This window comes from Miscanthus floridulus, chromosome 17 (genome assembly GCF_019320115.1).
Source record: "Miscanthus floridulus cultivar M001 chromosome 17, ASM1932011v1, whole genome shotgun sequence".
NCBI classification, from domain to species: Eukaryota; Viridiplantae; Streptophyta; class Magnoliopsida; order Poales; family Poaceae; genus Miscanthus; species Miscanthus floridulus.
Window position 1 is genome coordinate 28,388,891 of NC_089596.1, and position 24,063 is coordinate 28,412,953.

A 24,063-nucleotide genomic window follows, 5' to 3' on the forward strand; every position below is an offset into this window, starting at 1 on the left:
GACCCCTTCCTGGTGGGCTCTGACCAGGTGTTCTAGTCCGATATGGGGTCGCGTAGCACGGTCGACTACTGCGCGTCTAACTAGGGTGCCTTCTTCGGCGATTTTGTGGTAGTGATGACCAAGCTCGGGAGGATCGGGGTCAAGACGTCGGCCACCGGCGTCGAGATACGCTGGGACTGTCGGTTTCCGAACTAGTTGCTACTTAATCTCGTCGGCAGTGCTGCCGCGATGCATTGAAACGAATATAAGGCAAATAAATGGAGTCCGTGCGCAAGTTGATAAGCTGCCACATAAATTTTTCATTGGTTTGACATAAGTTCGACATAACATAACCAACTAAGCCTGCAAGTTTCGGACGTCAATATTCATTCGACCTAACAAACTAAGATCCAGGAGTGTAAGGATCCCTCGAACGCCTCTGTCTCTTCGGATTTGTTGGTAACACATTAGGAGTGTAGCCAACATCGGTGTGGTCGCGTCGCCGTTGCGTACGGCTTGTACCCTACAAGTATATGATATGCACGATTACTTATAATCTTTATGACCGTTAGTTCATGGAGCCTATGTATTTAAAGAAACTACCTTTGTTGGTACCTGTGAGGCTCCTTGGGGTCGTCGTCGTTATCGTCGTCCTCGGTTGCAGGGTCCTTCCCAGCGCTATGATGTGGTGGTGTACGCACTGCAGAAGCGGCACCTATCACCGGCTGAGAAGAGCCGGCTGGTGTCCTCAAAGAGGCTGAAGACGTGCCACCCGACTGCGTCGGGAGTGGCGGTTCCACATAAGGAATGTCCAAGCAGCTTAACTTCTGAGCTAGCTTCCTGTAGCTCTTCTTCACCTTCTGCATAAATAGACATTAAAGTTAGTGCATTTCTCAAACGCATATACAGTAAAGAAACATTTTCGAAATGGACAAATTTATGTTTACCTCCACAAAAGCCTCGAGAACGCCTGACCCCTGCCCTCTAGACTCGTGGAGCCGAAACGCTGCTTCGTTGGACATCCTTGACAATTGTGTCGCCTGGGTACAGAGACGCGGTTGGACAGTTTTAATACACATACTTAATACCAAAAGAATAACAAATTGTACCATTCAAGTATCTTACCATGTATCTTTGAAGCGGGGCTCTCTGTAGTTGTGTGTTCTCCCCAATGTTTTCTTAAACGGTAAACGGTCTTTACACGGTCGCTCTTCGTTTAGCGTTTAGGCTGTTTACACGGTGTTTAAACGAAGTTAAACGGTCTAAACAGTTTTGTACCTTTTTAAAAAATACATATAATTATATATGTGCATGTAAAAAATCAAGTATTCTAATATTTATACATATTTATCCGAGTAAAAATCAATTATTTTGGTATGTATATATATATTTATGCATGTGAAAAGAACCAAATATAGATATTTATGCATGTAACATATCAAGTGTACACATTTATAAATATAATAAACTTAAGTATACAAATTTATCCATACAAAACTAAACTAGATTTATCTCGTGTTCACCTAAACGGCCGTTTTAAACAGCTATTTAGCCTATTTAATGTTGTTTGTCTCCGTTCCGTTTAGGCCGTTTAGGTCGTTTTTTCTATTTTTTGACCATTTAAACGATCAACCATTTAATTTCCGTTTACCCCCTAAACAAAATAGTTTACCATCGTTTACCGTTTACTAGCCGTTTAATCCGTTTAAGTGAACACTGGTCCTCCCTAGTGGCAATGTCATACACATCTTCGATCACATCTTCCTCCGAGTCCTCGCCAATCGCCTCCTCAGTGTATGGAGGCTTGATATGTGTCCTCGTAGACCTGCGAAGCCACCACAGGTACTCGTCGAAGATTTACTGGTCGTGTGGAGGACCCACATGGACCAGCTGTCGTTCCCTGGTCTCCCACAAGTGGATGTGCGCGTTGTGTGTCACGCGTCAATCCTTGGTCTTGTACCTCTTCCTACGGTCATACCTGCAATAAAACGATGTTAGTTGTACCACGCAGACCTCTGAATTATAGCTTTGTTATTAATCGATGACGCACCCGTGCAATCCTTGGTTGGTGGAGTAAAGCGGTGGTGGACAGCCTATTATTCTTCCAAACTATCTGCAGACCCTGATGGGCAAGTGAATCTCGACCACGTGAAAGAAAATAAGAGGGATGTTGCAGCGATACTCGTCTGACTTGTCCCTAGTGACAGGACTCAGATAGTACTCAAGCTCCGAAGCATCCCAAGGACACCAATGCACCTGAACATTTTGTAATTGAGTTAGGTTGTGATATAGTGTACATCGAACAAGACACATGTATGATAGTAAAGAGAGTGTAAGCTGGTGCTATGTCAGGACGTCCAGACTGTCCATGTACTCCCTGTACTTGCGCCTCGCATTCCCTCTAACTAACTCTGCTTCTGTCCAGATATACAAAGTTGTTGGAAGTGTATCCTACCCGTTCCATTGCTGTATTGAACATGATGATGAATTAGCCATTAATAATTTCATCATATATAACTGCCTCGAAGAATATAGTGAACCGAAGTACTTACCGGTAAACCAGTATTAAGGGATCTCCCAACGAACCATCGTTCCCAACACCAAACCTGGAGTAGGTAAGAGCAACCCCCAAGGTTCGCATACCCTGAGGTGTGACGGTAGGCAACGCATAGCTGTCGATACGTCCATGCCAGGACTACGCTGCCCTAGCTGTACGCCGCTATGTTCTCCCATGGCTAGCGTAGTATGTCAAGGAAGATCCAGTTGATGGTGTTGCCCGAGACGTCTGGGAAGAGGAAAGCACCAAGGAAGTGCCAGAGCCACACTCTCGCGAACCTATCAATCTGAGCCTCCTCAGCCTGTGGGTTCAAGTATTCAAAGCGCTCTGTGATCCAGGACGACGAAACAACAGAACTTTTCCTGAAATTGACCAAAGAAAATAAGACCCGATGACTGCAGGAAAGCAATACAAGTATTAAATAGGCTCAAATTGCTCACTTATTTTTCTTGGAAGCCTCGTCATCCAGTGAAAGAAAGCTAGTGAACTGAGCCACCAGCTCCCTCCAATGATCGTGGTCAATTATCTCTGTCATTGGAAGTCCCTCCAACCAAAGGCCAAAGATAGCCTTCACGTCCTGCATGGTCAAGGTCATCTCGCCGCAAGGTAGGTGGAACGTGTGCGTCTCAGGCCTCCACCTGTTATAAGAATAAAACGACTGTTAGTTGCCTTAAATTTGTTATAAGAATATTTATGTACAAAGAAGGCACTCGCAACTGTCTACAGCTGCAGTAAGTAGTGCTGGATCAAGGGGTGGAAGACCGTAGTTGACAACACGGATAAGCTCGAGGAAGCTGACACGCCGTATATACGGTGTAACGCTCGTCCCACTAGTGCGCCCTGGTGTGCGTGCGGGGCCTCAAAGTAGGCAAGGCCACCTGTGCATCGGTGTCACTCAAGATGTATGCTCGGTGCTGGTCGTCGTACTCCACCTCAAGAATGGGATACAACGGATGCTGCATGGGAGGGGCCATCCTGTTACAAATTGATAAACAAAGGGTTAGAGTATTCAAATTAACAATATTTAAATTAACATTATGTAGCATTGCAAAATTTGAACTACTTGTTATGCAATATGAACACAATATGAAAGCATATGTATATATTCAAAGTAACATTAACAGACATATTAAACAATTTCACTAAAAAAATAAGCATTTGATAAAACTTTATCAAGCCATCCAAATCGTCGTATCACGCACTACTAAGTACCGACAATCAATCCCTAAACCCAAAATCCTAACTAACAGTAACCTAAACCCTAACTATATAACCAAAGCTACCTAACCTAAACCCAAAATCAATCCCTAAACCCTAACTACCTAACCAAACCTTAACTATCCTAAATCACTAACAAATTCTAAATCACTATCCTAACAAATTCTAAATCACTATCCTAAATCACTAACAAATCCTAACAAATTCACTAACCTAACTATCCTAAATCACTAACCCTAACTAAAATAACAATCATAATAACATGAAATCGAGACAGCCTACCTTGATATGAGCGGGCGGGCGGGCGGCCAGCGACCATGACGCGCCGACGTTCGTGGCGCGGCCGGAGTGGGCAGGTGCGTGCGGCGTGGGCAGGTGGCCGGCGGGGCTCTGCGCGGCGTGCGGGCGAGCAGGCGCGGTGGTCGGCGTGCAGACACGGTGGCGGCAGGCGCTGCGGGCGCGGCGCGGGTGGCTTGGGGGCAGGGGCGGCTCGCGGGCAATATTTATCTGACCCTATCGCGCCATGCTCCGTGGCGCGTCAATGCCGCGCCAAGATCGGTAGCGCGGCAGACCCTACCACGTCACCGGTCAGCGGCCCCGGTCTTCGCCACGTCACCCTCCTGCCGTGCCACCATGCATTGGCGCGGCACAGGGATTTTGCCGCGCCATGACAAGGCGCGGCCAAAAGTGTTAGTTAAAAAAAACAGTGTTACATTTAAAATTATTTTAGAAAAAATGTTAAAATTAAAAAAAAAATCTCGCTTATATCCTCCATTTTCACGTTCGGGGGTTCGTAACACTAACACCTTCCCGAATAGAGGTGTCGTTGTTCTTTGTAAAAAAGTGTACCGCTTGTCCTATCCATCGCCCATCCCGATCAATCTAACAATGAGGCCTTTTGTTCATCAAAGCTGGTCCCATTTGTTCATCCTGGACCATGCATGCATGCACAGCTGGCAACGCTTGTCTACTCGCTCCTTTCGTCCAAATACTCCCAACAACATCATGCCCATGCAACCTGACGAACACTAGCCGCATGCCTCTCATTGTAATCCAAACTTCACTCACGTAGTCACGTTAACAGCTGTTAACGTACCCTGTCATTTTTTTCTCTATGTGTATACACTGATATACATGTACAACTACACATACACTGATGATACACTACGCCCTTCTTCCTATATAAAGAGGCCCTAGCTTCAAGCCTACAATGCAACACACGCTTACACACACTCAGGTAAAGCTATCTCGAGCTAGCTGCTGTAACGCGTTGCCATGGCCAGGACGGTGCTGCTCCCCGTGCTCCTCTCCTTCCTCCTCCTGCCGCTGGCCTCCCTCGCGCTGACGCAAGACTTCTGCGTTGCCGACCTGACCTGCAGCGACACGCCGGCCGGGTACCCGTGCAAGTCCAGCGTCACCGCCAACGACTTCTACTACCACGGCCTGGCCGGGAAGGGCAAAATCAACCCGCTCATCAAGGCCGCCGTGACGCCGGCCTTCGTCGGCCAGTTCCCGGGCGTCAACGGGCTCGGCATCTCCGCGGCCAGGCTCGACATCGAGGTGGGCGGCGTGGTGCCGCTGCACACCCACCCCGCGGGCTCCGAGCTCCTCTTCGTGACCCAGGGCACCGTCGCCGCCGGCTTCATCAGCTCCGGCTCCAACACCGTCTACACCAAGACGCTGTACGCCGGCGACATCATGGTGTTCCCGCAGGGCCTGCTCCACTACCAGTACAACGCCGGCACCGGCCCCGCCGTCGGCCTCGTCGCCTTCAGCAGCTCCAACCCCGGCCTGCAGATCACCGACTTTGCGCTCTTTGCCAACAACCTCCCATCCGCCGTCGTGGAGAAGGTCACCTTCTTGGACGATGCGCAGGTGAAGAAGCTCAAGAGCGTGCTCGGCGGCAGCGGTTAAGCTGTTCTTCTCGACAATACAGTGCAAGCTGGGTATGGTCGTCGTCGTCTTGGTCCGTCGTCATCGAATGGAACGTGTGTCTGTTGCATGCATGCGTGCCCCTGTCGTCGTCTCAAAGTAGTCGTGGTCTATTTCATCTTACCCTTTTTTATTCATGTATGTACTTTTCATTCAAGGATGTGTTCAGTTTGATTGCAATTTATTGCAAAGGAAGAGTAAAATGTGCATCTGATTGGTTCAAATTTTTAGCTGGTGTGTGGTCGATGTCATTGTAAAGCTATATGACTGCTCATTTGGTTTCATTAAGGCTAGATTTCACTGTTTGTTTAGTGCTTTATATATACACCTCTTTGAAGATGGCGCATGCCATTAGTCTGTTCATTTAAATCCTACTATTTCAATACGTATACCATCTCACATCTAGTGAAACTGTTTTAATAAGCCAGTATCAACAATTGTCCTGACGGAAAAGAAGAGCTGGACGGTGAGTATGAAGAGGCCTCAATCCACAAGTGGAAAGAACATATGACAAAGCATACCCAAACTCGGAGGCCCAATGCCCGTTTCACGTGGCCCAACTGGGTTTAGCCCATGTAAGGCCTTCCTATATGTGGTCCATCTATGCTTTTTGGTGCATAGGTGGCTTATATCACTCCATGCATGGAGAATGAGTATATAGCGTTGGACAATACATTGAACCGACCGAGCTCGATGCAAGCAAAGGTGGAGATGGATGCGGAGAGGCTGCAAAACTATCCAATTGCATCCACTTTGTTGCTATACATGTTCGATCTTGGTCGGTAATTAACAACTGGTATCAAAGCAACACTTTATCATGACGACGGAGACTTAGTCCAGGTAGATCCTCACCATGTTGAGCAAGAACAACAAGAGCCTCAACGAATTTGAAGGAGTCCATGGCCGAGATGAGGACATTGAAGGCAAACTTCAAAGCCTAGAAGCCATGTGTCGACCATTGAGTTGCGGATTTCGAGCATGCCAAGTTGTTGATGGTCATTAACCTCCAAATTCGACCATCATCTCTTGCATAAAATGATCACCTACAAGTTGTTGATAGTCATAGGATTTATTTCTGACCAACTCCACAAGTTTTGGTAACTATGTGTATGCAAAGATCACCTACCGAAATTGGGCTTATTTGGACCCCCAAAATGGGGGTCGTTGGGTGACCCCCGTGGTCAGCCGACCATGGGTCTTCCCCATTTTGGTCCACCAAACTCCCACATGCAAGGACCCCCCCCCCCCAAATGTTCTAGGCCATGGATTCCACAAGAAACACACTTGGGATGATCAAAGGGCTCACAAGGAAAGTGCATGGATCCAAGGACCCACTTGACATAAGAAATGGTGTTCTAATGATGCAACTCACACACCATAGAAGTTACCCACCGAGGACCAACGCACACGCGAAATTCGGAGACCGAAGGTGTCAGTGAGGGTTCGAGCGACCGGGTAGGTCGGCCGACCATCACATGGCTTCAAACCACCTCAAACTCCTCGGGTACATTCTTACCGACTCTAGGAGTGAATCTCAACCGATGCCACACCGTCGGTGGATCTGACGGTCAGCCAATGGGTAGGGTCGCCCAATCCCACTTTGGCTCTAAACCACCTCATCTTCGACTACAAGTACCCCCTAGTGTCCTAAGGCTATAAATAGTGGTGCTCAGCTCACTTTGAATTTTGAAAGCACACAAAGGCGATACACACATTCCAAACTAAAGGTGAATCCCTACCAAAGTGTAGAAAATAGGGAGAAAGTGAGGGAGAGTCTGGAGGAGTGCTGGTGACTCAGCACCTCCTCGGCGGATGCGAGCTTCCCTCTTGTGAGCAAACATCCGGAATTCTTATTGGTATATAGTATTTGAGTAAGTAATAAGTACTTACTGTTCATGGTACACCTAAGAAAAAGTTGGGTCGGGCCGGGTTTAGGATGGGCCTGCAAAAAGGGCAATGGGTAGGTTTGCGGCTCGCATTTTTTGCCAGGCCGCTCGCAATTTTACTATGTAAAAATAAAGGAAATTAATGTTTCGGGTGGGCCGAGAAAAAAAATTCTAGGCAGCGGGATCTCACACTGCACCCTACACTATCCACCCATCAACTCTAGGGTTTAGGACTTGAGAGTAGTGGCCGTCGAGAGATCAGGGTGCAGGAGTCTCAAGTCGGGTATTGCCAAATCAGAGGAAGTGAGAAAATAAAGAAGAGACATGACTCTAGGATATTGGGCCTTTTATGTTGGGCTACTGGACTTTTCAGTCACTTATTGAAGCCCACTCGCCAACAGCCCAAGCTATGAGTTTCACATCGTCTTCAACCTCCCAATAGATCCAGCCCCTCCTATAAGCGCATCAATGGAGTTCAACCACTCCTTTACGCTACATACATGGCGGAAGGGGGGTTTCACGTTAGACGTTACCCACGGTGGTAGGGGGTTGAAGCCCCACCCGCCCCACCATTAGATCCGCCACCAGGAACATGATACCTCAATCTGGCGCCAAGTTGTGTAGGAGGTTTTCAACAGGGGGAGCAGGGAGGGAGGCCAAAGCGTATGGTGGTGCTGGTGAGCTGGTGCCTCGACAATGGTATGAAAGGGGGCATGTGGTGCTCGAAAGTGTAGTGCCTATTTATTGGTGAATTTGGTTTTCTATGGCCTTGCAAAAATAGTGAGGTTGAAGTGCCCAGTGACAAAATAATTTTGTCACGACCGTCACGACAGAAAGCTGAAGACGAGAGTCACGCGAGAGAGCATGAAGGAGGCCTGAACAAGGCCCGTGATGTTCCGGCTGTAAATGGGCCACGGGCTGTTGATGTGTGTGTGGCTGGCAAGTATATAAGCCTGGCGTTGATGTTTTTATAGAGAGCAGGCTCTCTATATTCAGCGTGTTCGGTTGGCTGGTTCGTATCGTTGCTGGTTCGTGAAGAAGTACTGCTGACTGGTTTATGTGAGAGAAAAATACTGTTCCAGCTAGAAATTTATAATCATTTACAACAAGCCACAGCCAAACGAATAGGCTGATTGTCGCCGATGTAACTCCTTCCATTATTATGCATACAACGGGATCGGACTTTGACTATTTGTACCTTCCTTCGACTGGCGTGATTGGTGGTATATACTAATCTCTTGGCGTACGTCTGTTTGCTCGACCACGTCATCAGTCTTACAGGAGTTCTTACTTTTTGTTAAGGTCGCTTTGATCGGGTCTCCCTCGACTGAACACGATTTCAAACCGGGCCTAGATGTTGGCGCATGCTCTATTTCCCTCTTCTTGTTTATTTACCAAGTCTTTTAACGTGACTAGGTGTGTGAGGGGGACAATCAAATCTTGTTGATTTACTTAAACCAAGTTCATTTTATTTTACAGCTCGTTGGTCAAAATGAATGCATTCAATATAAATGTAGGGCGAAACTACGTAGTAGCTTGTGGGTGCCCATGCACCCAGAAAATTTTGAAAAAACTACTATTAGGAACAAATTTTTACCATGGTTACAGATTAAATTTTCACGAAAGGCACCCCCTCTAATTTACTCTAACTTCGCCACTGATGTACTCCCTCCATTATAAATTGTAAGTAATTGACTTTTTCAGTATAATAACTTTTGCAATATATCTGGATTTGTATTATGTTTAGATGCATAGCAAACAGCTATGTATTTAGAAAAGGCAGAACAACTTACAATTTAAAATGAAACGAGTAAGTTATATTTTGGGAAAGCTTTTAAAACATGTTTAGATGTCCATAAGAACATTTTGAGAATTTTTCATCTTTTTCTATTCTCATTTTCCTAGAGCTGAGTCTAACTTCTAGACGTGTCTAGATGTATTTTTATGAGATTAAATGTTTTATTTGGGTTTCTCGTGTCTTAATCTAACTCTAGAATTTTCTTTCTAAATTTTTAAAATTTCAGATTTTTTTTTTTGTGATTTGAAAATTTTATTAGATGTTTTATGTATTTTTTTAGTAAAAAAAGTAAACTGCCTTATAATATGATTGTGATGTAATTTAAATGGTTTTGAGAGTTGAGGAGTTTATCCGTTAAAGAGGCAAAAAAAAAAAAGAAGGTTGTTTTTGCTGAAGGGGTATTTGGACTCTGGAGTCTGGATGCAGGCTTCCCGTCTTGCAGGCCTGGTCAGACTAGATGTCGGTGAGCTAGATATCGACTATGAAATATGAATAAATTTGAATAATATCAGCTTACATCAACAGCAACATTGATGCAGCAGTCTTCTTCATGGTACCTTGATGGAACTACTGCATTGCATTCACAAGGAGGGGCACAGCAGATCACCTAACATCAGCACTATCTTATATACAACGCCAACACACAATGTCGAAGGTGGTTGGCTACTCAAGAACAACAGGCAGACACCAAATAAAAAGTATATCCATCAGAAAATGGTGTCTACTGTCAGCCTCCTCTTGGGAGGTGACTTCTCGATTATCTGCTTCTGCAAGTCCATGAAGCTGATTCCCTTGTTCGCAAACAGCCTTCTGAGGTTGATCACTGAGAGCTCGCTGTACTTTGCAATGGCAAGGTCGGCCTGTACCAACTCATACCTGCAAGTGATTAGACAGTGTCAGCTAAAGATGTGAGGATCGGTGAGACGAGAGTTTCAACAAACAGATCCATACGCTGGATGAGCACCAATCAATGCAACTGCCATCATAGTACAGTTGTGGGCGGCTGTGACGCCCCTTGGGTCGTCCTCGAACACCACACACTTTGAGGGTTTACGATCCAACTGCATGGAAGAAAAAAAAATAACAGCAAAAGTGTGAGCTATATATCCTAACATAATGTATAACGACTAGTAGTGGGTCAGCCGGTCAGGAGCATGCCTTCATAGCAGCTGACAGAAACCTATTTGCTATCGACTCCATATCATCTTCGTCAGTCACAATCGCCTGTAGTCAACAACTGAAGTGAATCAAATGAACTTTGCTAAGCAGCATGCTTTTCAGGCAACAGTAATTCAGTAATAAACTTGAAAAGCTCAAACGGTAGCTCAAATCACCTTGAAATATTTGCTTAGTGCCATCCGATCCAAAGCTTCGATCATGCATCTCCTGTCAAGGGATGATGCGACAGCACAAGGTATCCCTGCTGTCTGAACAGCATCCAGCCATTCTCTCAATCCTTCTACAGGTGTATCGAGCTGAATGAAACGAGCAATTAGTTATAGGTGATAAACTTCAAGTAAGCAGCACAGTTTACAAAAGGCAGCACAACTTACTTTGAACAGGTTCTCATAGTACAGCTCTATAAGGCGTGCCTTCAGTTTTTCCATTTTAGCTTCCTCTTTTGCCCAGTACAAAACCTGGATGGGCAATGTAGAATTGCTAGTGAGTACCAAACAAAATGAAATGGAGATACCAAGTGAGAGAGCATGCATTTTTCCTTTTCCACCTCTTAATTTTCTGTTGAGAAATCAGGTGGCACAATCGAGTTGCAAAAAGATACATCAATTGATCATGAAGGAATGGTGACAAATTCAATGATACATGATATAGTCGTATGCAACAAACTCACACCTTTCTAAGAACATGGTCAGCAGCACCATGAAGAATGCTCTTCCGGACATGCGCAGCACTTGGGATATCCTTGCCTGCACAAAACAAAGAACCTTAACAACTATATCAAGGTAGCATCCAAGAACATTGAGATGAATATCAATTCAATGACTATGAGAAGTTAATAAGAGAATTATTGTTTTTTGGGTGCAGTAAGCTCAAGAAAATGCCCACAACTGAAGAAAGTGCTAAAATATAGCTTTATGAATCCAACCTAACTCTCCAACCTTAAGTGTTCTTCCTTGGATCAATGTTGTATGAAAGCCAAGGTGAGAACTGAGCCCTTGTAGAGGAAAATAGATTTGCAGGCATAACCAAATCCAACTAAGGGCGACTACCTCCAATTGATAGCATGGATCATTTTTTAATGCAAAAAAAGGCTGAAAACCTATTAACTATCAAGATGACAAACGAACAGGTGTTGTTCATACAACAGCCCTTCCTTCCATCCCAAAAATTCAGTCCAAAAGAGAGTTAACTTTCTTGTGTGCTTATACTAGACGATATCATTACTGAAGAATATGAAAAGCAATGTTTTCAAGTCGTCCGATTAATCGCAATTAATCACGATTAATCGTCCTAATCGGTCCCTGTTGATTGATTAGGGGTACCATCGACTTGTACAAGTCGTCCGATTAATCGCGATTAATCGTGATTAATCGTCCTAGTCGGTCCCATGGCGACTAGGTTCGACTGGACGACTTGAAAACATTGATGAAAAGGGAGACATAATAAATCCATGCAAATAGAAAATGGTCCTTGCACTTTCCATTGTTGCAACAAGGCACTAGACTGGTCACATGGCAGTAGTATCCTACATAAATACATGGCTTTGCTTATAAACATACCTTCCTCCAAAGCAAGCTGTCTCCAAGCATTCAACTTTAGCGAGTCTGTATCAGCCTAAGAGAACAAAGATGGACATCACATGTCAGGCAGCTAATGGCGCAACATATAATAAAGATATTTTTCAAGTTATACATACAAGCATGTACAAATGAAACTGTCAATAACACCCAGAGGTGCATCAAACCAGATAAGAGTTGAAATATGTCCAGTGTAAGCTTAGACTTTGTTTGCATTATCTTTACAGTCCATAATTGTAGAAAAGAAAACTCCAGGATGCCATTTAGAAATCAGGACACTAATATTTGATACACTAACACCAAAAGAAAACTTACAATAACATTGTCCCATGAAAAAATTAGACCAAACGCCTCATCCGGCTTCATAGCATGCCTTATCCTTTGAAGGAAGCATTCTTGCAATTTTTCATTAAGATAATCCTGAAACATGGAGAAAATTTATAACAAAAGTTAACATTACAGAGATGTTCTTGGACACCAAATAGATATATTTGATATGGGAATCTAACTTATGATGATGTATACTTACCACATCAACCTTGAGTGGTCCATCCATACGAAATGTTTCGAAGCCCTCCCCATATTCCGCTCCGATTGCCTAATTAAGCATATAAAAGAGGAAAAAGAATATTCTTTAACCTGTAACTTTAAAAATGATAGTGAAATCCCTACCCTCAAAAAAAACAGCACGGGCCAATATTGGATGTGGCTTTAGGTGGTCTCAATTTTACAGCACATTACCAATCAAGTTATGGAGAATACCCATGCAACACAACAAACAAGGAGCTCAGGAAAAAAATTACTAACTGCCAACTCTGAGCCCTCCAGCAGCTAACCGGTTACACAGTCACAGTCTAAGTAACTGCTCCAGCACAAAATTATATAAAAATAAGTGCCAGTTTGGAATGCAGGAGATTTACAAGAAACAGTTCGATTCCTAAGAGAAATCCATGTGCTCCAAACAGGGCTAAGATTTACTCAATAGGCTGCTCACACAAGAAGCCTAAGAAAACATACACAACACCAACAAAGCCATTTAGTCCCAAGCAAAGTTTGGGTTAGGATATGAAACCATATATGAGCCACATCTACTAAAATGGACTCACCTTAGAAGGCACTAACTCTCATACAGCCAGGATACCACACCTTTTACATAGAGTTTGCTAACTAACGTACTGGAAGATCTAACCTGAAGGCGCTTCAAATAATTAAAGCTAGCTAGTACCAGGTTCTACCGAAGAACAATACAACGGTACTGATTTTCAAAATAAAAGCGGTCTCGCATAGAGCTAATTTGACACCAACTGTACTACCGCAGCTGATTTGACAGATTTGTTGCGCCTAGAGCAGGACGGATTTCTTGAAACCAAACGAACACAAACCAAGAAAATGCATTCTTTTTCCAAGAAATCAAGATAGGGCAAACAAAAGAATATAGAAAGCACCTCATCGACGAAGACCTTGCCGGGGAGGGGCGGGAAGGTATCAAATCCGGACGCCCTCCTGCGCACCCCAATCTGCCTCCCTTTTCTTGGTCTCTGCATAACATCCGAAAAATCAGAACAGAAAATCGAGAACGAAAAAAGCCCAACAAATTAGGGTTATATATACGGAGCGGAGGAGGAAGCTGCCTACGAGAAATCGGAGTATGGGGCATGGGGCGCGCAGGGATGAAGATGAGGAGGAGAGCGCGGAGGGGAAGGGAGAAGGCGCTGTTGCGGCGCGGAAGCTACAGGACTCCATTGGAAGGGGAAAGAAAAGAAGAGAGGAAGAGAGGGATAGTAGTGGAGGGGTTTTATTTTTAGAGTTTTCCCCCAATTTCCTATTTATTTTATACATTTTTTTCTGGCCGTAAAATGTCGAAATACAGGATAATTTTATTTCCTTTTTTTTTGCTGGTGGTGGGGTATGAAGTGAATTCATGTGAACTTTTACTGCCACAAGTTGAGGCATAAAAGTTTCGCGAATCTCGATATTTATGTATTTTCCTTTTTGGATAATGCTTAGTATCTTTGGCTTTTTCTTGTATTTTTTACTTTTTGTATAAAGTCTTGGGAAAAAATATCGCATACAAGAATGTTTCTCTTCTTTCGCTTTCTTTGCAGTTTATAGGCATTATTTTAACATCCATCGACCTGCCTCAAAAGGTTAATTAACCTATAACTTTGTAAGAAAATAAAATGTTGAATTGGCGATATATGTTTTGTTGCCAACTATCCATGCCACGCTGAATTCTATGATGTTCATAAAGTTCATAACATGATAATCTTCCTTGACATTACCAAGCTAGCTAAAACTTTGGTAGGTCGTAATTACATTTGTTTAGCTCATAATTACCATCTCTTCTAATGAAAATAACAAAGTGGCTTTACATTAGAATTTAATGGAATGCATTTCCAAAACTCATGAGTGATTTGTTGCACCTATCTGAAAACAACATATGCGACATAATTCCTTTTTGGATCCACCACTAGTGAATGATGGACAAAGCAGGCTATCGCCGGTAACCAATGTCGCTGGAACAACACAAATTATATGTTGTGGTAATCGGATTCTGCCATGTACCCCAAATCAACATTTTCTAGCCTCTTTCTACCTCAATTTCATTTTTTTTATGTCAAAAACGTAAAGGTTCACAGAGTGGCAATAAGGTCATTGTCATTGGTGTAAAACAAATAAGGAGAGGTTAATGCGCAACTCACCGTGACTTCGGGTAGTGCAACTCCTCTCCTAGCGCCACCCTTGTGTCTCCCTCGTGTACTCCTTCATCGCCCCTACCGATCTCTTGCAACACTGGTGGTCAACGGCTCCAACCCCCTCATCACCCCTTCTATCCCCCATCGCTGATGCCTAGACCCCATTCTCCCACCTAATCACAGGGCCACCTGTGACACAACTCCAACCCCACCCACCGCCCTCCCGCTGCCTGTAGCTCTGGCAACAACCATGCCTCCTTGCTGCACCGTCGAGCCTCAACCCATCCCATGTCACGCCCACTGCCTCCAAACCCTTTTCTAGAGCCATCAGTGATCCTCGAAACCTTAACCCCAAACCCTCTACTAAAAGTGGTCATTGCATGTGGCCTTGAGGACACTGGAGTTTGTTCCATGGTTCCAAGCCAATTAACTTAGGGTCTGTTCTTGTTGTTTCAAGTGCTTTATATAATGGGCTAAACTTGGAATCCAGTCACCTATGGACTTAATATTCGTAAATTGGGCTGAAACTTGGAAGGCCCAAACTAACTGGGCCACGCACGATTAGTCAAACACAGCCCAACAAGTCTCGCCAGATCTGACACTCCGAAACCAAACCCATCTCCATTCGTGGGTGCCCGTCTCGACTGCCCCCACTCCCAACTCCGGCGACTGCCGCGCCCCCACCATGGCCGCTCGCCGGAGCACCAGCTCCACCCGACGCGGCCTCCTCCCCGCTCTCCTTCTCATCATCTGGTCGTCCCTCCCGCCCCTCGCCGCCGCATACCGCCCAGGCGACATCGTCCCGATGCTCCGCTCGGGACAGTACCACGGGGTAATCCAATCGACCTCAACCCGTACCCAAGGCAGCGAGTATGGAGCTATTCCGGTTCGTCTGTGTCTGATCTGTGCGTTTTCTTGGCGTGGTTTTTCAGTCGAGGACGGTGTGGTTCGACGTGGTGGGACGCCACTGCCCAGCCTTCGCAGTCAACCGGGAGGTGAGGCTTTCTTGGAACAGATCGAAGGTTCCACCTCTGGGCTTTCTTCTTGTGGGGAGTTTTTTTATTTGATTGAGGTTTTTGTGCAGGTGCTGATGCCGATCCCAAAGCCGACGGGGTTCACTGGTGCTGATCCCTACAAGATGTGAGTAACATCTCTCTAGATATCGCAGTATATGAACATGTCTGAGACTGCACCTTCTGAATTATGCATTAGTATCATACGATACTTAAAGTGTTTGTGTGAATTCTTCAAAAAATTTCAGGGCTATTTAGGTTTTGCCAAGTTGACTAGTAGTTTCTTAAAATGCAAGATGCTAGAATTTTTAGATGTCGTACGAGTGTTTTTTCTCTGGATGAGAAATGAAGTTTCATCTTGTTCTTTCTCAATGACAGCACGGTTGTAGATGTGCTATGCCTGTGAGTAAATAATCACAAAGGTGGTTAGGTCCTTTTACCTCATGATTCTTTTGGTTGCGGAGGATTTAAATCCTGGAACTAATTAGCAACACATTACTGGATGGATGTGATAGAAAAGATTTGTAATATATAACTATACCTTATGAAACCTTCATCCATCGCAAAGGCCCATAAGGGTTATGGCTGTAACTCCTCTGAAATCGAACACTCTAGAACTTGGCATGTTCTAGAGAAAGTCTGCAATATCCCTCTGAGTAAAGTGTGTTATGATGCACGTTTCGAGGCCGACATGTAGTATAGATTATATTATGTACTACACTTTTCTTGAAATGGACTGAATTTGATCAGAGAAATGACAATGACTGAATATGATAAGGTTGCACCACTTTGTATGCCTTTTGTTCAATTATTGTTTTTTTTATGAGGCTATCTTTGCAGAAGTATGGTTGTCTTACCTTATAACTATGCAGAACATTTCAAATTGGACATGAAAAGTTCCATGTTCCTTGGCTTTATGTTATAAATCGCAAGACCTCTGAAGTTCCACTGATCGATTTCCATTTGGTGAGGAATACACTCCTTGCTTGACTTTTTGTTTACACACTCCTAGTGCGTCTTTTGCCTTCTTTTGTTTAATACCATTTGCTGTGGATTTCACAGAAGTACTCTGGAAATGATATACTTGGGGTAACAGCTAAAGTTGTGGACATGCCTCACCACTGTATGTAATGTAGTGTCTGTCGTTATTACATTTATTTTGGTGCATGCCATTTATACTCACTTTAAAGTTTACGTCCACTAAAATTATGTCTAGGTTCTAGATCTGCCAACTAAAAAGCCAGTGATGAGGGCTTTCATCATTGTCATGTATTGCTGCTTTAGTGCTTTTCAATACGTATGCCAGTGTAGAGTTATCTTTTACTACGATTAACCCGCTGTGTGCGCTAGCATATTTGAGAATATTCAGTTCTTCACTAATCGCACATGGATTCCCTCTGTCAATCAAGAATACGATTGGCTGGCTTTAACAATTCCTGAGCCTTATATGATGTCTACTGGGCATGTTTTGAACTCCAATATACTATAGACATGTCAACTTCCAAGGCTTGCAAACATCATAATGAAATGCATCATCTTGTTTGCTACACCTATTCCCTTTCTTTCCTCTTTGTCCTATGTGAATGTGAGCAGTAAGTTTCATATTAAGATAGATATTATGATATACATGTGTCTTACATGGCCGATCTAGTACCCTACCCACTGACCATTTCATTCCCTGGCAGACGTGGAAGTTCATCCTGACATAAAGAAGAATTTCTGGGATCTACAGAAGTGGCCAAAATATGTTCTTGTTAGATATACATGGTATAGATTTGTATCTGCTTTATTTGTGAATGAGCATAAATGTAACCTTCTGCAGTAAACATTGCCAACTTTGAAGAATACCGTTAATGCTTGAATTCATATTCAGGGAGGAGCAATCTGAGATAGATGTTGCTGGAGGATTTTATGTGTTATTTGGATCCGGTGAGTCCATTCGCTAATTCAGATAGCTTCTGTGTAGCTAAGTCCCTAAGTTGTGTTGGTTTTAGTTTCTCTCTTACCCTTTGAATTGGAGCCTACCTTATCCAATGGACAACTGACCAAACAATTTATGGTGTTTTTGTTCTGATATAACAAAGGCTTAAATTTTCGGATCCTAATTACTTTGGCATTCACACATGCAGGGCTTGTTTTGTCCGTCATCCTTGCAATATATGTCCTACAGTCATCTCAAGAGAAGTTGACAAGGTACAATGCTTGGCACATTTAATTTGTTTATGGGATTATATATAGGGTGAATAATAAGTTATTGTGATTTGAACTAAATGCTGGAGATTTGTATCCAACAGCTCCCTATCCAAATAAGTCCATATGGCAAAACTACTTTAAAAGCTGGGCATGTCAAGATAACAAGTTTGAAAATATTTTAGCTAGTTTAATTAGAATTAACTCCATTGTGATCTTCCATGTTTATCATGTTTTTATGAGCAAGGAACTTGATTCTGTTGGGCAGGAGAACTTGATGAAAATGTAGGTGTTGACATTGATACTATGCCATGCTGCTTTGCAGGTTTGTGCGAGAGGCAGTTGCAGATAGTAGCCTCCCAGAGGGAGGAGTTGCAAAGGTCGAGTGACCTATCTACAATGAACTGTCATATTGCCGACTAATTTCTACACTGATCAGAACATCAAGAGATCCGAAACAGCCAAGTTTCTTGGATGCGTAACATGTGATACAATAGAACATCATACATATGACGAGCCAGTGGTTTATTTGATTATTTGTTGTGCATGCTCTGAAACCAACTTTGCTTATATGGTAAAACTGGAGAAAGTTGAAGCAGCGGATCCTCAGCATAATTTCATTTCCAGACTGGAGTTTTGGTGCTTACTATCTCTCCAGTGAGAATTTGAGACTCATAGATTTTTTGGTTTGTTTTTTTGTAGAACCTTGTAGTGAGAAGTGTAAAAACAGCTGTGCCAAACCTGTATGATTTGCCTTTGCATGAAGTTAGATGCAAAATACCAAATTGATCTCAAAATCATGAAATTTTCACAAGATTCTACTGGAGCTTCGCATCTAGTAGCAAACCATTGTTTGGATCATGAAGGTATCATAACCGCTAAAATATGTAACCTTACACGGGCGTTTCCTTAATTGACTTCTAATGTACAAAACTTGCATGATACAAACTTGAACCTATAAATGCTACAAATCTTGTCACAAGTCCTATCCGGATCTTTTTGATACAAAAAGAATGAAGTCTATCTTTGGATATAAGCATGCCATGTCCCAGTTGGAAGTTACAGTAAGAGGATGTGGAGCGTATCCAGATACAATCATGCAATATCTGCTGTCTAGTTTCAAGGTATATCTGAGAACCCTGAAGGTAACATCCTCCCAAGAAACAGATCCTTTTAACGCTAGTAGATTGTGACGCTAAAGAAGCCCAAAAATGTAACTGAAATGTTCATTACACTCTGGGTTGGCTTCCAACCCTACTATCTGCCTACTAAATTGAATCCTGTATGATGCCATCGTCAAGAGGTAGAAATTTTCACTCCCGCGAATACTTTGAGCTCCACATGGGTACCTTCAAAGGCTCGTCATCAACAACACCGCCCCCGTTTTCAACTTTGCTCAAAGAGTCTGAGATCAAAGGGGCTGCCTCGCTTTCTTTCACCTGCAATAGACGAAAAACAGTGGCGATTACAAACAAGAGACTGGAACAAATGAATCTATATAATAATACATAGTTATTAATACATGTCAAAATTTGCTCAAAGGCTCTATTATCCCACTTTTACATCTAAAAGTACATAGAGCCTAGTTTGTTCCATATATAAGTAGTTGTAAAAAATTGAAAAAAAATAGAAATTTCAATGTCTGCCACTAATTTAGCACACCTTTCAGGATTGGTTACTCGTATATCATATTTACAAATTCTGAAAGGGCAGCAGAATTTAATGGTGCACACTGAAATTTCTCCAGTGCATGAGAAAGGTACCTGCTGTGGGGAGACTTCGGTGTTTTTTTGCTGGGTCTCCACTGTGCAGAAGTATGAATACAAGACCATTCCAACTACTGCAATTAGGATTCCAAGTATGTTTCTCCAGCTAAACGGATCGTGAAGCAAAACATAACCGAAGGTAAGAACAAGGCATGTTTTAAGATGCCCCAGGACTTGGTAAGTAACAGGAGATGTCTTTCCGATCACAAGAAAAGTGCTGAAGTTCACTGAGACTGATATCAAGCACGACAACACAATGAAAAACTGCACACGAGATAAGAGAAAAGTTAGAATACGATGAGAACTGTTGGGACATGTGCACCAAAGATGTTTTACTACTCACCACAACTTGAGAAGTATAATTAAAAGCGAAGACATTTTGGTTAGTCAAAAAGCCATCAAGGAAGGGGCCAATGAGAAACAGGGTCAGTGATTGGTAAGGGCAAGACTGGTAGAGCAGTTGGGTTGACGAGACCTTGAACTTCTTCTGGATGGTGTTTGTCATCTGATAAACGATCAAGGATTACAAAAACAGACCACAAAACAGAAACTCAAATGCATTAGAGTTATACAGCAAGCAAGAGGAAAAAAGCATTGGGTATTAGGACAAAATACAAGCACATTGACAAGTTCTTGTGTTCAAATCATGACAACCTTCTGCTTATTTATAAGAGAGCAGTGTAAAGAGAAATAACAGCAGTTTGATCTCATGTTTTGATGTGACTGAAAACTAGCTTTTCTTTGCCTTCTAGAACACCAGAACACCAAAGCTAGCCACATGAAAATAGGAGATGCTGTTGAAAATATGTGCAAATCCTACTAAATAAAGGAAAAACATTATCAGGCACTTCAACTTCAGTTTGTGGAAAATAAATAGGAGCTGCTGCTGAAAGGATACAATTTGAGCAATGCAAGTTGTGATAATTGCCAGCAAGGACAGTATGGATCCGACAGCATTGAGTTGCAGATCAGTGACAGTTGCAACACCAACACCAAGAAGGAGCACAGAAAGGGACATCTGGATACTCCGACTGCGGAGTGAAGTAAGAAACATGTTAGCTGATTTTCAAAAAAAGAAAATGATAGCTGAAGATATTATAGAAAAAATGCACAAAATGTATCAAACACAGACCTGAACTTCTTCCTGAAGAAAAGTGTCTCTAAAATGACGGTGCACGGGATGATCGCCAGCTTAGTCATCTAGATATAAAGGCATTTCAGCATCAGTTAGGTGGATTGATTATTGTCTAAGGAAGAGCAACACCAATTATTCAACCATAACAAATACTATATAAAAGACATTGCAAATCTAACAAAAATAATCTACAAAATGTGTCTAGCACAAGGAGCGGATGGTACATAAAGTTGAGATAAAAAAGTGTATCGTACATTGTGTCAAGAAAAAAAGGGTGATGTCATATTGTGTCAAAAAAAGAGTGTATGGTACATGACAAGAAGAAGATAACTTTTTTCTTGACCTCTACATGAGTACTAGCACATATATTGAAAATAAGTATCACTGATGCAGTACCAGAGTACCAGACAAGTAATAATTGCAGGACCAGAGTGACATATCTGGGAAATTCTGACAGGTACAAGAACTACATTAAGAAGATAGCTATGTACCTGGTAAAACCCAACAGAGTTGAAGCCAAGACTCAAGTTGAGGAGCCCAATGGAGATTCCATTAAGTACTCCAAATCCCATGACAGTTCTTGAATCGAAAGGCTTATGCTCAAAGAACTTCATCCATAATGCCACATGAAGGGAGCAGAATGTAACCAGCAGATGCCAGCTTGTCAAGGTAGTGGCTGCAGAAGACAAATACATATTTCACAAACATTAGAAGTCATTTAAATCAGACTTACATACTCCAGTGCATGTTGATAAAATAAGATCTAGTACTCTGTCCGTCAACAAATGTAAGGACTTCCGCGATTTTTATGATAACATAGGCAGGGAGCAAAAAGACGCATGTGCCCCTCAATCAAGCACCTAAATCACATTGACGCAATCAAAATGCTGCAAATTCGGGTAACCGATGACATAAATGATAGCGTTAAATCATTTCTATTTAGGAGGATTAGGCCAGAAGTTCTTACATTTGTGGACAAATTTTGAAACCCAAGTCCTTACATTCGTGGATACAGGAGTAGTATCTTATTGCATTTGTGATGCAAAGTCTTGCAATTCAAGGCAACACAGGCCTGAGCCAAATTATGAGTACAAGTCAACCTACGTTATCGTTAAATAAAAACAAAAAAACGGAAGTTACGAGTTCTTCATACGATGCATGGGTACGTGAACTCCTCATGCAAATCAAATGTGTCACCAGCGCAGACAAGGATACTACTCCCTTGTGTCAAGCAACCTATGCAAAAAACAACCAGGACATGATACCCAACCTCACTCACCAACTACATAGAAGTAACTCTAACCTAGAACATCAACAGCCACCAAAGCTTTAACAGAAAGCAAGTTAGCTCCAGGGTCACACATGTTTCACTTTCACCATTCACAATCAAACTGGCACCAATCAACGACTGTTGAAGTTTCGACAGACACCAATTGGCACTCCTAGTACTGCCTCAAAGTTATCACTGAAGCTAAGCCCTGCAACACCATCTGAAGTGCTGAACCTTGCGCACACATCCCATGCACCAGAACTAGAGCCCCAATGGAGCACGCAGATCTACGCGAATCACCGAACGTCCAGCACGAGCATACACACATAACAAATCAAGAAACTAAGGCAGGAAACAGTCAGATCTCACACCGAAGTTAAAGCCGAGGGAGCTCATGAGCGCCTTGTTGCAGATGACAATGGAGACGGAGGACACCACCGAGAGGCTCAGCGCCCCCACCGTCCCCAGCTGGAACTTCTCCCCGCCGACGCCCATCTCCGCGACCCTCGAAACACAGCACCACCACACCACCGGCACCGACACACAAACCGAGGAATGCCCCCGAAAGATCACAAATTTCCAATCGAGCCGCCGGAATCACGCGGCCCGGTGCACCTGCAGCCGAGAAAGAGCCCATTTTGATCAGCAAGCGCCCACGAGAAGACGGGTCGCGCCCGGTCAGACCTACCGCTCCTCCGTCGGCTTGGGCGGTCGGATCTGAGCGAGGAGGGCGCGAATCTGGGCAGCGCGGCGGCAATGGCGAGGAGATCTGGGGGAGGAGCGGGCGGGATCAAGGCGGTGGCGCTCGTGCGCCCCTCCGGTCTCGCGATATCAGGGACGGGGAGGAGGGAGACGAGGAGGGACAGGGTGGTTCGCTTCGCTTCTCTTTATCATATGGCTGGTCGGTCGGTCGCCGTCGGTGAGAAAGCGATTTGAGAGAGGGCATTTGCTATTGCTATATGGGAAGGGTATTTGACTCTGCAGTGGCAGTAATTACTTTGCTAATGTTCAAGATTTTTTTTTTATGTGGGGCCAGCCTTCTTTCTTTTCTTTCCTGGAATTGCAAAAACATAGCTGAGGCCATTCGTTTGGAGGAATCTGAATGAATTTGGATGAATCTGAAGGAATTTGTGAGAGGAAAATACGGTTTCGATAAAAAAGAAGCGGATCAAGCCGGGTTTAAGGGCACGCGAACGGGCCTGAATGGAGAACTAGCTCAAAGCAGCCAGACTCGCACGAGGATATACCACTTAAAGTGTCTACCTCTTAACTTGTCTTTTTTCTAATCTCGAATTGTATATTTCGTGTGCAAAGTGCAATACAAAATGTAGATTCTAGTGAAGAAATATTAACTGATCTTTTTATCTTGAATTATATATTTCAGTGTGTAACACGGAATGTAGACCTTCATATATCCTCATATATTAACCAAACAACCCTAAACACGAACCCCCTCCCCACCCCCCTGCCACACACATAGAAATGTCTTTGTTTTTGTCGTTTTCACGATCTATTTTGTTTGTTTGGTCATTTTCTACCAAGTGAATTCTACTTACCACCTCAGGTTAAGTAGCCATCGCTTTTAGAAAAGAATTATAGTCTATAGTGACGCATATCTCTTTCTCAGTTGAATACAATTTTAAGCACTATATTTGTTTTAGGTTGATGTTGCCTCTCTCTAGCTCATTTTATTTTTTGACTATATATATGTTAATCATGTTAGCACGTTGACACACTGATGTCATGACTTACCGTTTTTTTTATTATAGTTCTCCTTCATGCATTAGGTAGCATGTTTATGTTCACTCTGTAATGTGCTAAAATAGAAGGCACAAAATGTGAGAAGGCAACTAATACACCCTGCACT

At 43.3% G+C, this 24,063-nt stretch overlaps 4 protein-coding genes across 4 annotated transcripts; 2 read left to right on the top strand and 2 right to left on the bottom strand.

The window, feature by feature from the left end:
• The first annotated feature begins 4,963 nt into the window (after positions 1–4,963).
• On the top strand, positions 4,964–5,910 carry LOC136518178 (germin-like protein 8-14). Its single transcript, XM_066511839.1, has one exon. The coding sequence runs from the start codon at positions 5,030–5,032 to the stop codon at positions 5,666–5,668; it is 639 nt and encodes a 212-aa protein (XP_066367936.1). The 5' UTR covers positions 4,964–5,029; the 3' UTR covers positions 5,669–5,910.
• Positions 5,911–9,845: 3,935 nt separating this feature from the next.
• Positions 9,846–13,913, bottom strand: LOC136517119 (5-amino-6-(5-phospho-D-ribitylamino)uracil phosphatase, chloroplastic-like). The gene is made up of 11 exons (XM_066510637.1): positions 13,762–13,913; positions 13,572–13,664; positions 12,656–12,724; positions 12,442–12,546; positions 12,109–12,163; positions 11,222–11,295; positions 10,924–11,007; positions 10,705–10,845; positions 10,529–10,594; positions 10,322–10,431; positions 9,846–10,246 (listed from the first exon to the last, which is right to left on the bottom strand). Exons 1-11 carry the CDS (start codon positions 13,867–13,869, stop codon positions 10,078–10,080), a joined length of 1,074 nt encoding a protein of 357 aa, XP_066366734.1. The 5' UTR covers positions 13,870–13,913; the 3' UTR covers positions 9,846–10,077.
• A 1,502-nt stretch (positions 13,914–15,415) lies between these two features.
• LOC136516190 (uncharacterized) lies at positions 15,416–18,595 on the top strand. Its single transcript, XM_066509554.1, has 9 exons — positions 15,416–15,654; positions 15,755–15,817; positions 15,907–15,962; positions 16,708–16,801; positions 16,898–16,958; positions 17,521–17,602; positions 17,709–17,764; positions 17,965–18,028; positions 18,351–18,595. The coding sequence occupies exons 1-9, from the start codon at positions 15,508–15,510 to the stop codon at positions 18,412–18,414; spliced, it is 687 nt and encodes a 228-aa protein (XP_066365651.1). The 5' UTR covers positions 15,416–15,507; the 3' UTR covers positions 18,415–18,595.
• LOC136516189 (UDP-xylose transporter 3-like) lies at positions 18,476–23,106 on the bottom strand. Its single transcript, XM_066509553.1, has 8 exons — positions 22,885–23,106; positions 22,568–22,811; positions 21,418–21,602; positions 20,924–20,991; positions 20,690–20,822; positions 20,135–20,296; positions 19,789–20,055; positions 18,476–19,464 (listed from the first exon to the last, which is right to left on the bottom strand). The coding sequence occupies exons 2-8, from the start codon at positions 22,689–22,691 to the stop codon at positions 19,339–19,341; spliced, it is 1,065 nt and encodes a 354-aa protein (XP_066365650.1). The 5' UTR covers positions 22,692–22,811; positions 22,885–23,106; the 3' UTR covers positions 18,476–19,338.
• Between the last annotated feature and the right edge of the window lie 957 nt (positions 23,107–24,063).

Excerpts from the sequence above, each read along its gene's own strand:
- LOC136518178 (XM_066511839.1), top strand. The coding sequence starts at position 5,030 with ATGGCCAGGACGGTGCTGCTCCCCGTGCTCCTCTCCTTCCTCCTCCTG.
- LOC136517119 (XM_066510637.1), bottom strand. The coding sequence starts at position 13,869 with ATGGAGTCCTGTAGCTTCCGCGCCGCAACAGCGCCTTCTCCCTTCCCC. Across the intron at positions 11,008-11,221 it reads CTGACCATGTTCTTAGAAAG|GTTTTGTACTGGGCAAAAGA; the intron begins GTGTGAGTTTGT and ends TTGCCCATCCAG. Across the intron at positions 10,595-10,704 it reads CACTAAGCAAATATTTCAAG|GCGATTGTGACTGACGAAGA; the intron begins GTGATTTGAGCT and ends TGTTGACTACAG.
- LOC136516189 (XM_066509553.1), bottom strand. The coding sequence starts at position 22,691 with ATGGGCGTCGGCGGGGAGAAGTTCCAGCTGGGGACGGTGGGGGCGCTG. Across the intron at positions 21,603-22,567 it reads CTCCCTCGGCTTTAACTTCG|CCACTACCTTGACAAGCTGG; the intron begins GTGTGAGATCTG and ends TGTCTTCTGCAG. Across the intron at positions 20,823-20,923 it reads TTCTTCAGGAAGAAGTTCAG|TCGGAGTATCCAGATGTCCC; the intron begins GTCTGTGTTTGA and ends TTCACTCCGCAG.
- LOC136516190 (XM_066509554.1), top strand. The coding sequence starts at position 15,508 with ATGGCCGCTCGCCGGAGCACCAGCTCCACCCGACGCGGCCTCCTCCCC. Across the intron at positions 17,765-17,964 it reads TTATGTGTTATTTGGATCCG|GGCTTGTTTTGTCCGTCATC; the intron begins GTGAGTCCATTC and ends TCACACATGCAG. Across the intron at positions 18,029-18,350 it reads TCTCAAGAGAAGTTGACAAG|GTTTGTGCGAGAGGCAGTTG; the intron begins GTACAATGCTTG and ends GCTGCTTTGCAG.